This window comes from Lithobates pipiens, unplaced genomic scaffold (assembly GCF_037356315.1).
Source record: "Lithobates pipiens isolate NorthernLeopardFrog02 unplaced genomic scaffold, aLitPip1_a1.2 Scaffold_23, whole genome shotgun sequence".
Lineage (NCBI taxonomy): Eukaryota > Metazoa > Chordata > Amphibia > Anura > Ranidae > Lithobates > Lithobates pipiens.
Genome location: NW_027507785.1, coordinates 88,434,662 through 88,448,417, shown reverse-complemented (window position 1 = coordinate 88,448,417; position 13,756 = coordinate 88,434,662). Strand labels below are relative to the sequence as shown.

Genomic DNA, 13,756 nt, shown 5'->3' with positions numbered 1-13,756 from the left:
GAGAGCATAAAAAGGAAGCATGTGGATAAGTGTGTCTGAAATGTTATTCCTATTAAGCTCACTATGCATGTTAGAATATGACAATGCGATCTTTGCACAATTTGCTTTAGCTAATAAAACTGTAATATGAGGACCTACCTAAATAATCCAATCGGGCCGATCCTTGCACTGCATGTTTGTTCGTAGATCTAAAGAGATTGTTGTGAGCTTTGGACATGTCTACTCGTGTGAACAATTCACAGGAGGCTTTCTGGGTGATACTTGACCATTGTACCATTGAGCTATGTGTGTCTTTAACCACTTCAATACCGGGCACTTCCTCCCTTCCTGCCCAGGCCAATTTTCAGCTTTCAGGGCTGTTGCATTTTAAATAACAATTGCGTGGTCATACAACACTGCACCCAAACAAAAATGTTATAATTTTGTTCCCATTAATAGAGCTTTCTTTTGGTGGTATTTGATCACCACTGGGTTTTTTATTTTTTTGCTAAACAAATAAAAAAAAAAGACTGAAAATGTGAAAAAAAGAAAATAGTTTTTTGTAAATAAGTAAATTTTCTCCTTCAGTGATGAGCATTGATGATGCTGCACTGAAGGACACTGATGAGGATTCATTAATATGCAGCACTGATGGGCACTGATAGGCCGCATTGATGGGCACTTATAGGTGGCACCGATGGGCACTTATAGGTGCCACTGATGGGTGGCACTGATGGACACTGATAGACAGCACTGATGAGGAGGCACTGGCAGGCATTACTGATCGGCACTGATTGGTATCTTTAATGAGCACTGATTGGCACCTCTAATGGGCACTGATTGGCATCCCTGGTGGTCATGGGTGGGCTCTAGTGGGAATTCTTGTTGGGTCTGCCCTGATTGATAATCAATGCTCTGATTATCAGCGCAGACCCCCCCCTTAGGAGAGTAGCCAATAGGCTCTCCTCTATCCACATCTTGTCAGCACGAATAGAGGAAAAGCCGATCAACTGCACTTCCTGTTGACGATGTGATCAGCTGTGATTGGACACAGCTGATCACATGGTAAAGAGCCTACGTCAGAGGCTCTTTATAGAGATCAGTGATGTGGTGTGTCAGACTGACACACCACACCACCAATCACCGCACTGTTTGCCCCAGCGGGCTCGTGCGAGCGGTTCACCCTGCTGGACGTCATATGACGTCCAGTCAGAATAATAAAGCCACTTTGCAGCCATCATATTGCTACATGGTGGGCGGAAAGTGGTTCAAATTAAATAAAAGTTAAACAATTTTGATAGACAAATTATTTTTAGATTTACTTTCAAGTTAACCAAGGCATATCGATTGTACTAAATGTGATTAGGTCATCTAGATTTTAATTATGTAGGTTAAAATGGCCTCAGGTCATTATAGGGTTAGGAAGCTCTTAAGCTGGCCTTGTAATGTACACAATTTGTCCTGTCTCCAAGGAATTGGCTAAAATTCATTCAGTGAGTGGCCCAGTGGTCGCAGATCCCGCACAACATCCCTTGAAAAATCTAAGGGCCCAGGCAGAACATTGTCAGCAAAACAGCGGCTGCATCTAATCAGATGATGCAGATTTCTCCATCCGCACTGTATAGAGTGGATGGACAACTCTTTTCGCTTTTTCTAAGCCCTTGTACACACGGTCGGAGATTCCGACGGAATGTGTCCTATCAGACCGTTTTGTCGGATATTCCGGCTGGTTGTGGTCTCCATCGGACTGTTTCCATCGGAATATCCGACGGACCAACTTTTCCAACTTGCCGGTAAAATTTTCAGACAAAATGCTCCGATCGGACATACTCCGATCATGTGTAGCCTACCCCGACGGACAAAGTGCCACGCATGCTAAGATCAAATTCCTAGACCAAAGCTATTGGCTACTAGCCTGAACGTAGTCCCGTCATAACTAAATAACGTCATCACGTTATGTACAATCGGATTTTCCGACAACTTTGTCCAACCGTGTGTATGCAACAGTTTCAGACAAAATCCAACGGATTTGGTTGTCAGAATGTCCAACTGTGTGTACAAGGGCTAATAGTGTGTAGCCAGCTTTACTCTTTGCCCCAAGTCATGGCTAAACCCAAGAACAAAAATGTGATATGTTGCAGTTTAGCAGTCCTTAGGTGGATTGGAGTGGTGGCTGCATACGTTTATTTTTTTCTTTTCAGGTGAAGAACAAGAAAAATATTATCTTTCTTATGTAAATTACTAATCCCATCACCCCTGCCAGGGTCAGGTGGGTTATTTGCAGGATTACCAGGTGAAAATTTAGGCAAACAAATCCTGAAAAAGAAAATGAATGCAGCAATCACATTTAAGGCCTAGTAAGCTGAAAAATATTACATTTTTGTTTTTGGGGTTAGATATGCTTTAAATGTGCACATAGTGTGGCTGGGTTGATAATGGTGACATCTAACAAGCAATATTCTGTTCAGTGTTTTTAGATTTGGTTGCTGAGAAATCACGTCACATTCTTCAAGAAAACATGAACAAAATTACAGCTCCCACCCAGATTATCTGGGGCCGACAGGACCAGGTGGGTCTTTTTTTTTGTTATTTGTGATATGTATATGGGAAGAAGATACAGTGCCTTGCAAAAGTATTCACAACCCCCCCCCCCCCCACCCCTTGGCATTTTCCGTGTTTTGTTGCCTCACAACTTGGAATTAAAATGGATTGTTTGAGGATTTGCATCATTTAATTTACAGAACATGCCCACAACTTTTTAAGATTTTTTTTTTTTTTTTTTATTGTGAAGCAAAAAACAAATAGGATAAAATAACAGAAAAAGTCAATGTGCATAGCTATTGACCCCCCTAAAATCAATACTTTGTAGAGCCACCTTTTGCAGCTATCACAGCTCCAAACCGCTTTGGATAAGTCTCTATGAGCTTGCCACATCTTACCACTGGGATTTTTAGCCCATTACTCCTTGCAGAACTGCTCCAGCTCCTTCAAGTTGGATGGTTTGTGCTTGTGAACAGCAATCTTTAAGTCTGACCACAGATTTTCTATTGGATTGAGGTCAGGGCTTTGACTAGGCCATTCCAACACATTTACATTTACACATTTACATGTTTCCCCGTAAACCACTCATGTGTTGCTTTAGCAGTGTGTTTGGGGTCATTGTCCTGCTGGAAGGTGAACCTCCATCCTAGCCACAAATCACACACAGAGTGGTACAGCTTTTTCTCAAGAATATCCTTGTATTTAACACCATCCATCTTTTCCTCAACTCTGACCAGTTTCCCAGTGCCAAGTGCTGATGGTGTTCTTTGGGTGATGTGATGTGTTGGGTTTGTGCCAGATATAGCGTTTTCTTTGATGGCCAAAAAGTTTAATTTTAGTCTCATCAGACCAGAGCACCTTCCTCCATACATTTTGGGAGTCTCCCACGTGCCTTTTCGCAAACTCAAAACATGTAATTTTGTTTTTTGCTGAAAGTAATGGCTTTCTTCTGGCCACTCTGCCATAAAGCACAACTCTATGAAGCGTACGGCTTATTGTCGTCCTATGTTACTCCTTGTTCTCTGCTGTGGAACTCTGCAGCTCCTCCAGGGTTACCTTAGGTCTCTGTGCTGCTTCTCTGATTAATCTCCTTGCCCGTTCCTTGAGTTTTGGTGTACGGCGTCTCTTGGCAGGTTTGCTGTTGTGCCATGTTCTTTCCTTTTGGTTATGATAGATTTGATGGTGCTCCTAGGGTTCATGAAAGATTTGGGTATTTTTTTTAAAACCTAACCCTGACTTGTACTTCTCAACAACATTGTCCCTTACTTGTTTGGAGAGTTCCTTGGTCTTCATGGCAGTGTTTGGTTAGCAGTGCCTCTTGCTTAGGTGTTGCAACCTCTGGGGCCTTTGAAAAAGGTGTGTATATGTAATGACAGGTCATGTGACAATTAGATTGCACACAGGTGGACATCATTTCACTAATTATGTGACTTCTGAAGGTAATTGGTTGCACCAGAGCTTTTTATGGACTTCATAACAAAGGGGGTGAATACATACACACATGCCAATTATCATTTTTTTATTTCTGAAAAATAGTTTTATGTATATATTTTACTTCACCGACTTAGACTATTGTGTTCTGATCCATCACATATAATTCAGATTAAAAAAACATTGAACTAAAGGCTTTAATGTAACAAAATAGGTAAAAAAAATAGGTAAAAAGTCAAGGGGGGTGAATACTTTTGCAAGACACTGTAGTTAAAGCATTTGATACCCCAACATTTCATATTCCTGCTATGGGCCTGCTGTGCCATGTACTTGTATGTGAAAGATTCCTGTTCTCTTTGTATTGCTTCCTTTATGTGAAATCCCTGATGATGCTGCTAGTCCCCTTGGTTTCCTAATAAAAACTGACCATACTAAGCAGGAAAGTACACCATGGTCAAATCTCTATCTGTGCTGGGAACTCACTGTACTCTCCTCCAATGATCAGACTTGTCCTGACACGCCCCCATAGCCATTCACTGGGAAGCTCAGTGTGATGCTGCTTCTCCTCCCTAAGTTCTTCGGCAGCTGAGAATAGAGAGAATGTGATCACTTATAAAAAAAAAAGGGGGGAAAAGATATTTATATATTTTTTTTAAATCTATACAAAACTGTTTTGCATTTCATTTCTGTTTTAAACTGAATGGGTTGTTTTACAAGGTAATTGTTTGCAATTTCTTTAAAGTGGATGTAAACCCTCTCCTATACACAGTGAACTGAACAGCTTCAAATGATACACAGAGCTAAAACAAATCTCCCTACATAAACTAAGCTAACTTATTTGCATACATTATCGCATGCAGAAAATAAAGTCCAATTCATTTAAAAAAAATAATGATGATTATGTGGTAAAGTCCAATTCACAAATGAGAGTAAAAAAAAAAGCATGCAATATTTACTACCTGGGTTTTGGCATCACATGCAGTATTTGTCAAAAAACAGCATGGGGGACTGGGGTCCTCTCAAAATCTATACCAGGCCCTTAAAGTGGAAGTAAACCCATGGATTTAAACAGTTAAAAAAAAAAGGCATGCCAGGAGTGCTAACTGCACATTGGCTGTGCTCTCAGCCAAACTATCAAACCATCCAATGGCTGGTGTCATAATGAATCACATGTGCAGCACCATAGCAGTTGAAGATTAAACAGAGGCAAAGATGGCAGCTTCCTTGGCTGAAAATGATAGGGGAGTTTACTTCCACTTTAACTGAGCATGCAGCCCCCCCCCCCCGAACCATGCCAGGCCACATGTCCCCTGCCCCGAAGCAGCTTGTCCCCATGTTGGTGAGGACAAGGGCCTCATCCCCACAACCGGTGGTTGAGGGGGTCTGCAGGCAGAGGGCTTTTTGGAATTTGGAGGCCCCTTTTAAGAATGGGACCCCCAGATCCCACTCCCCCCTCATGTGAATGGGTATTGAGTACACCCCTACCCATTCACCAAAAATGTGTCACATAGTAATAAAAACACACACCCACCGGACCTGAAAAAGAAAAGAAAACAAAAACGCTCCCATTGACGATAAAGGCAGGCTGCCTATTACAGGCTCTGCCATCTGACATTTCTTATATAGGTAAGAGGTGGGACCACCGGGTAGTCCTGCCTCCTGTGACATCACTTGCCGGTGCATGCACTGCACTGCAATAGTATGAACTGTGCCTTGATTTTGGACCATCTATGCAGTTGGCGTGCAGTCAGAAAATGCAGCCAACTGCGTCCCACTGTGTTAGGTGCGAGTGGGCCCTACAGCAGGGAATTCCAGACTTTCGGAACAATGGGCCAGTTTACTGTCCTTCAGGCTTTGAGGGGACCGCACTGTGGGCAGTGTGAGTGGGCGGGGGGGGGGGGGGGGCGCAGTAGGGGAATAATGCCTTGTAACAGTGGCAGGAATCATGCTTCAAGGGCAGAATAAAGGCAAGCAAAGGGCCCCATCCGGCCCCCAAAACACTTTTTGGAGGCGACTGCACTTTTTGGAGACCACTGCTTTAAAGCACCCCAAACTTGGTCGAAGTTCTTTAACTGGTGCATAAGCTAACCACTCTTTCTATGGGGTTCCCTGCATCCTTATTAGTCCCTATGCATTATTCTCAGCTCAAATGTATAAAACACTACCTGTTCTTTTTTTCCTGTGTTGCAGGTCCTGGATGTTTCTGGAGCAGAAGTCTTGTCCAATGCCATACCTGGAAGCCAGGTGGAGATCCTAGAGAACTGTGGCCACTCAGTAGTGATGGAGAGACCCAGAAAAACAGCCAAGCTCATAATGGACTTTTTATCTTCCCTGCAAACCACAGAGAACAATAAAAAACATGATTAACAATCAGGAAAGGCCTGGGACAACTCTGGCCCTCACTGTATACCATACCACTCTGAGTTTCTCAGGGGATCTTGTAGAACTCTTAGGAAAGTAGTTTAGTTCCTTGTGAACACAAGACCAGGACTTCAATATCTGCGTGTAAAGTCCACATGCAGATCAGTTCCAATTTGTCAGTGGCTTACGATAATGCATGTGATGGACATGGATGTTTAAGGTCTGCTGATGGTGGTTTCCAAAGTCGACATGATCTGATAAACTGTAAAGCCTTCAATCGGGAACCAGTCACAAATCTGATGCACGGAAGGTCTTGACCCAACACTTTAAAACCACTATAGATGCAAGATGATCTTTTAAACCTGTTTATTATATGCAATGTACTGCTGTTGCAGAAATATTTGTTGATAGGGCCTCAAGGGTAGAAGATTTCCCTTTACTGTGATGCTAGTGAGTCATTGTGCAATGGAAGTAGCAGTCCTTCAAGCTGCTGAGATTTACAAGTATGAGCACACTGCTTGGGATGTGTGCAATATGCTATAAGAATATTTTGGTACCGTGCCTTCAAAGCAGCATTGTGCAAAGAGCACATTGCACCAATCAGCTTTGACACTATGCGCACTGTGATCTAAGGTATGCATGATGTAAACGATCAGAAGATTTGTACCACACATATGCTTCCATGAAATATCACACTCAGAGGAATACAAATAAACGTCCTTAACTGATATGCAAAATTTCATGTTCACACCAGCCACGAAAGGAATGAACAGTTTTACAGAGTCGTATTTTAGTATTTGCCACTGAGACTGGAGATCATGTTGATGTCTCATAAAATGGATGTTATTTGTTATGTAGATTAAACATTAAAATCAGATGTTCCTACCATGAATATTGGGGTAGATATACTGAAGGCAAATAGGCTGTTCACATTGCAAAGAATACCTAATCACCTGCAAGGAAAATATAAAAAAACTGTTTTACTTGCACATTATTGGATGATGAAAGTCAGCAGAGCTTCATCTGATTCCCTAAGCTCCAAGACAAATTCCCTTGCAGAGTGCAACTTCTCTAGCAAAGTGAACAGTTAATTTGCCTTTAGTAAATCAATCCCATCAGGTCTGATTCATCAAGCTGCAGTGGCTCATAAAAGAAGCTAAAGTGGCCTCTCAAGTTATATGATGACATGTGCCTGAAAGGTGACTTTAGCATGCTTTTTAGAACTATGGGCAAAATAAAATAAAAATGCAGTATGTCACTAGCATTAACACAGCAGTTTTATGTCTTAATCCCCCGCGGTAACATTTAAAAATTTTTTTACTTCTTTTAACAGGCCAGGCTGTCCAGCAAAAGTGTCCATTAAGCCGCGTACACACGGGCGGACTGTATGGCCTACTTAGTCCGTCATACAATCCGACGGACAGTCCGTCCTACTTTCGAATGAACGGACTTGACCACACACGGATGCACAAACAGTCCGTCGAAAGCTTGCGCGATGACGTGTACAGCACGTACGACGGGACTAGAAATAGGAATGCAACCTTTCGCCGTGTAAATCCTTTCTGAGCATGCGCCATTCTTAGTCCGTCGAACTAGCCTACTGACGAGCGGATTGTCCGCTGAAACCAAAGTATGACGGACAGTATTTCGAAAAATCCGAAATACTTAGTACGCCAGACTGCACGCTGAAAAAGTCAGCTGAAGCCCACACACGAGCGGACTGTCCGCTGAAATGTGTTTCGACGGACTAAGTAGGCCATACAGTCCGCCCGTGTGTACGCGGCTTTAGGGTTAATTCAGACGGGCGCTGAGACCCGTCCTCTATGCTATGCTGCTTTTTGCTGCATGTGCATTCAAAGTTTACATGCGGGCAGGAGCGGGTGTACGGATCCAAATGCACAGTGTCTGCATGCAGATCCATGCTAGCACTCCTTCCCGCATGTCAGGTTTTGAAATGCCGCTGTGTCTATGCAGCCGCTGCGTCTGCATCCACTTCTATAGGCTCGGAAATGGATGCAGACACCGCAAAAAGTGCTGCAGCATAGAGGATGGTTCTCAGTGCCTGTCTGAAAAAAATAAACTCTTATAGAGGTTTGATCAAACCCTAAAAAAAGGACAGTGGTGCTTATTCATTGGATTTAGGAAGGGGTTCATGCTGTTGGACATAATGCAGGGACATTGATTCATGTGATCCCGTATGTTACGTGCGTTCCCTGGAGATAACCTATTCATTATTGCACCACACTGCACGGCAATGCGTAACCGTCCATTGTGGTACTCTGCAATGTAGGTTCATTTTCAAAGTGCATTGGGGTGCCATTAAGAATGAATGGCACCACAGTGAAACTATGCACACTAAATACACGTTGCAGTAATGCACACTAACACATTGCAGTAATGCACGCTTGCAGTGCAAGTATATGAACCCAGCCTAAACCATTTTACCAAAAGAAAAAAATACAGTTTTAACCACTTAAAGTGATATTAAAGTCTTGGTTTTTTTTTTAATTAAAAAATACCAAACATGCTCTTTGTAATGGTTTTGTGCAGAGCAGCCCAGATCCTCCTCTTCTCGGTCCCTCGTCTATGCTCCTGACCCCTCCCTCCTGCCGAGTGCCCACCATAGCAAGCTATGATGACACCCGAGCTAAGTCGTTGCTCTGTGTCTCCATTCAGACACGGAGCTCTCTCTCTCCATTGGCTCATTGCCTTTGATTTAGTCCCAGACAATGAGGGGTTCGGCATTAAAGTCAATGTAGGATCACATGATTTGAGACTATCCCGTCCTGAGGGTGACAACACTGTATGTGATTTAACTGCGAACAGTGTTGTCCTATTACAGGAAATGAAAATATAACAGAGCTACTGCCAGAATCCACAAGTGATAAACTTGTTTCAGGGGGGACCCTGTGACATCTTCATCATATATGTCATATATTATGTCATACAGAGCTCAACTTTAACTACTTGATAGATCAGAGCCAGTGATGAAGGTCGATTTCTAGGTCCGCCCCGATGTCAACTATATCCAACTGGGTTATCACTTAGAATGTTGGCAATGATGTAGGTTGGGGCTGTATATATTAATGCCTCTAGCAATAAAGATGACCTGCCACTTTCTAATATGTTATTCATCCATCAGTTTGATGAAAATAAAGACAATTTGAATGCAGTAAAGCACTGGGTGTAGGTGGAGGAGAGCTTTTCATTCGGTAGCAGGGTTAGATCGTTTTGATATTTATAATTTGAAGCCATCTTCAGCGTACAATACATTAATAACCACTAACAAGTTATTACCAGCCGCACAACAGCATAATTTAGGAGTGTGTCACAATTTCTGGTGACCGCCACCCTACATGAATGAATGTATCCTGGAACAATAAACTACCTTTTTCACTGAAAAGCAGAATAATGCTACCTGTCAATCTTATTTATGAATAGTGCAATTCTTATTGGAATGGTCGATGAAACTAAACACAAGACCCAAGAAATTGCCTGCTATGTTAGTCCTGGCACTGTGTACGTTTTCCCACAATTGACACTCAGTATAAGATTATGATCTCCCTGACAATGTTTGAATAAGTTTTGTTTGATAACCAGCGGGTTACTTAGTAACTAGGCATTTCCTACCATCAGAAATTGAACAGTAAGATCTAAATACATCAATCATACCATAGTAATTAACACAAATACATTTTCAGAATGCATTTTATATGCCAAGTAATTTCTTCCAATCTTCCTTCTAACCTCTCCCTCCTAACAAACCCACATCCTCCAGTCCACCTCTGTCTGGAATTATTGTGTTTAGTATCAAGGGAGATACTTGACGTGTTCCATTTTTCAGTTGAATTTGAGAAAACCCCACTATATGCTTGTTATGCTACTTGTCAATCTTATGTATGAATAGTGTAATTTTTATTGGAATCTGTGTTCCCATTCACACAGCACACCTAAAAAAAATATATATATATATGTTTACCCTTTATATCAGCCTTATTCAACCAGAGGGTTCCTCCAGAGATTGTTAGGGGTTCCTTTAGTTATGGCTATTTGGCCTTCCATCTGATGGTGCCCTCCTAGATCCAGGTCCATCACCACTGGACGGAGCCAGGTAGAATGACACCAATGATCTTTAAACCTGTCTGTAAGGGTGGCTTTCTAGTCACCACTGTAACGGACTGTATTACGGAAATTCCGAAAGACTTAGTCCGCCAGACTGTCCGCTGAAAAAGTCCGCTGAAGCCCACACACGAGCGGACTGTCCGCTGAAATGTGTTTCAGCGGACTAAGTTGGACAGACAGTCCGCCCGTGTGTACGCGGCTTAAGGGCCCATCAATATAAGAGGAATTTTTCTAATGACCCCTACCTTGGTAGGGGTTCTCTGAGGCAATTATTTAAAGCCCTTTAAAAAAATGATTTTGCCCTTGTACACACGGTCGGACATTCCAACAACCAAATCCATCGGATTTTGTCAGAAACTGGTGTTGCATACACACGGTTGGACAAAGTTGTCGGAAAATCTGATCGTTCAGAACGTGATGACGTTATTTCGTTACGACGGGACTACGTTCAAGCTAGTAGCCAATAGCTTTGGTCTAGGAATTTGATCTGAGCATGCGTGGCACTTTGTCCGATTGGAATTCTCTACAAACGATCAGACAAAGTCCGATTGGATCATATTGTCAGAAAATTTTATAGCCCAGCTCTAAAACTTTGTCGGTGGGATAGTCCGACGGAAATAGTCAGATGGAGCCCACACACGGTCGGATTATCTGACAACACGGTCCGATTGGACATTTTCCGTCGGAATGTCCGACCGTGTGTACAAGGGCTTTGAGTTAAAAAAGGTTGGAAAAGGCTGCTTTAGATGTTCCTCAGGAGAAGACTCATGGCAGACTGTAAGCATCTATGAACAATTTCAGAGTGACTCTGCCCCAAAGGGTCTATTTATTAAACATTTGTTGCACAGATAACATTCATTTTTACTGTAATTTCTGAAATAGATTGATTGCTATGATCATCTTTTCCATCTAGTGGCCAAAATGTTGTATATTTTCAGAAAACTATACAGCACATTTGCTACTGCATAGAGCTGACAATATTATGAATCAATCTATTACAGAAATGACGGCCAAAATCTGGGAAGCCTGCATGAATGTGACATTCATCTAACAAATTATTTTTTTAATAGACCCTGAAGTTTCTTCTCATTAACACACAATACAGAATCCCAGCATCTAAATTTTAAAGTGGTTGTAAAGGCTCAAGTTTTTTTTTACCTTCATGCATTCTATGCATGAAGGTAAAAAACCTTCTGTGTGCAGCATCCCCCCTAATACTTACCTGAACCCCACTGCGCTCCAGCGTGGTACACATGAGCCTCGGCTCTCTGGGGACACTTTCTCTCTCCATTGGCTGAGACAACAGCGGAAGCCAGTGAGCCACTGAGGAGAGAGAGGGGGCAGGACAGAGCCTATGCTGTGTGTGTGAATAGTCATGCAGAGCAGCAGCTCAGGAGCGAGCCTGCTTGGGTGCCCATATAGCAAGCTGTTTGCTCTGGGGGCACTTGGCAGGAGGGTGGGGCCAGGAGCACCGGCAGGGGACCCAAGAAGAGGAGGATCAGGGGTGCTCTGTGCAAAACCACTGCACAGAACAGGTATGACATGTTTTTTATTTTGTTTTGTTTTAAAAACTTGCCTTTAATATCACTTAAACTTTTGGTTAGAACAGAAAGTGTTCAAATCTAGCTTACAACCGATAGTGAGATCTGCCAGTACAGTGTGTACAGGGTTAATTTTGGAAAACACATCTCCCCAGCCCTGTCAAAGAGAACTATGTAGGATTTTCAGTGCTGGAGATCAGACAAGAGCATCTAAAATGGAAAGTAAACCCATTGATTTAACAGTTTCAAAAAAGAGTTACATTCCCAGCTAACTGTGACATTGGATGTGCTCTCAACCAGACTGTCAAACCATCCAATGGCAGGTGTCATAACTGATCACATGTGCAGCATCATAGCAGTTGAAGATGAAAAAGAGGCCAAGATGGCAGCTTCCTTGACTGAAAAAGATAGAAGGGTTTACTTCCACTTTCAGTAATTCTATGTGAATGGGAACAAGTCGCAGATATTAAGTAGGTGTTATCCTAATTTGGCTGCAAAATTGGAAATGCACTTTAAGCTTGAAGAAATAGTATTAATACTAGTAATGAGAGAGCTCAGAAGTAGGACTGAACAGTCTATAGCAGTGATTCTCAACCAGGGTTCCTCCAGAGGTTGCTAGGGGTTCCTTCAGCATTGGGAAATCTCTGCCTCTCAGATAAGTTCCCACTGACACCATTGATCTTTTTAGCTATCTGTAAGGAGGTAATTCTTCCCAATGACCACAAGTGTAAGGACCATTCTTCCCACTGACCATCACACTATTGTATCATGAGTTGTAGATTTCTCATTTTTAGAAGGGGTTCCCCAAGACCAGAGAACTATTTCAAGGGTTCCTCTGTGTTGAAAAGGTTGAGAAAGGCTGCTCTATAGCATTAAAGAAAATATTTTGGTCAAATAAAATATTACAATTTTCAACAAACTGATTGATAAAATATACTTCAGAAGTGACAGGTCCTCTTTTAAGGTAGTCATTTCAAAATGGCTATCTGTATAATGGGAGGGATGCTGGTGAGTTAAGTCATCCATTGGAGGGGATTTCAATGTTCCTTTGGAATGTTCCACCTGCATGGCTGAGTCTCATTCCTCTTGCTGTACTCTGAGTAATATAAAATTGATTGAAGATCTAGCAGCAAGCATTTACCCCCCCCCTCCCTTCCTATTTATTAATAGCACTAAGAGGGTTAAGCTGGAAAATCCGATGAAGGTAACTAGTCATTACAATACCCAAGGAATATTCAATTCTGATGGATGATTAGACCTGCCAGCATCTACCCATTTCATACCCATTTGGTGGGAAATAAACCAATACATGGGGAATGCAACTCATTTTTAAGCATTGAGCTCCATCTGAAGATATGCACAGTATAATATGCAGAGAATAAAAAGCCAAAATGCCTCTAAGCATAGACTACTGTCACTTTTCTGTTACCATCTTCAATTATTTCATGATAAGTTTCACTTAAAAAAATGAAATTCGTTCATTTGATAAACATTTTCCAACCTTCTCTTGCGATCTTTTTAGCGATCTAAAGTCAAAATGTATTCATTGTATCCAATAATTGTCAGAAAATCAAATGATTGTTCCCAAATTGACAAATTCCTAACACATTTCTACAGGTGTATGGCCAATGATCTATTACTCAAATACCCTTTACCAGTAGTGTGTAGGGTGGCTGATTAGGTGTTCCTGGCAAAAAAACAAGATGCCCAAGAGTTGGTATCTAAAGAACATGCTAGCTAGGTAATGTTTAACTTCTACTTTATGGCCTCCTACCCATTAC

The 13,756-nt window shown here is 42.0% G+C and overlaps 1 protein-coding gene across 4 annotated transcripts in view; it reads left to right on the top strand.

Annotated features, from left to right (window-relative positions):
* Positions 1-9,715, top strand: part of ABHD6 (abhydrolase domain containing 6, acylglycerol lipase) — an 80,184-nt gene extending 70,469 nt beyond the window's left edge. For all 4 annotated transcript variants that reach the window (XM_077451995.1, XM_077451996.1, XM_077451997.1 and 1 more), the window contains exons 8-9: positions 2,448-2,548; positions 6,142-9,715. In XM_077451995.1, coding sequence (XP_077308121.1) covers positions 2,448-2,548; positions 6,142-6,318 — 278 coding nt within the window. In that variant the 3' untranslated portion in view covers positions 6,319-9,715. The remainder of the gene's footprint in view (positions 1-2,447; positions 2,549-6,141) is intronic.
* The last annotated feature ends 4,041 nt before the right edge of the window (positions 9,716-13,756 follow it).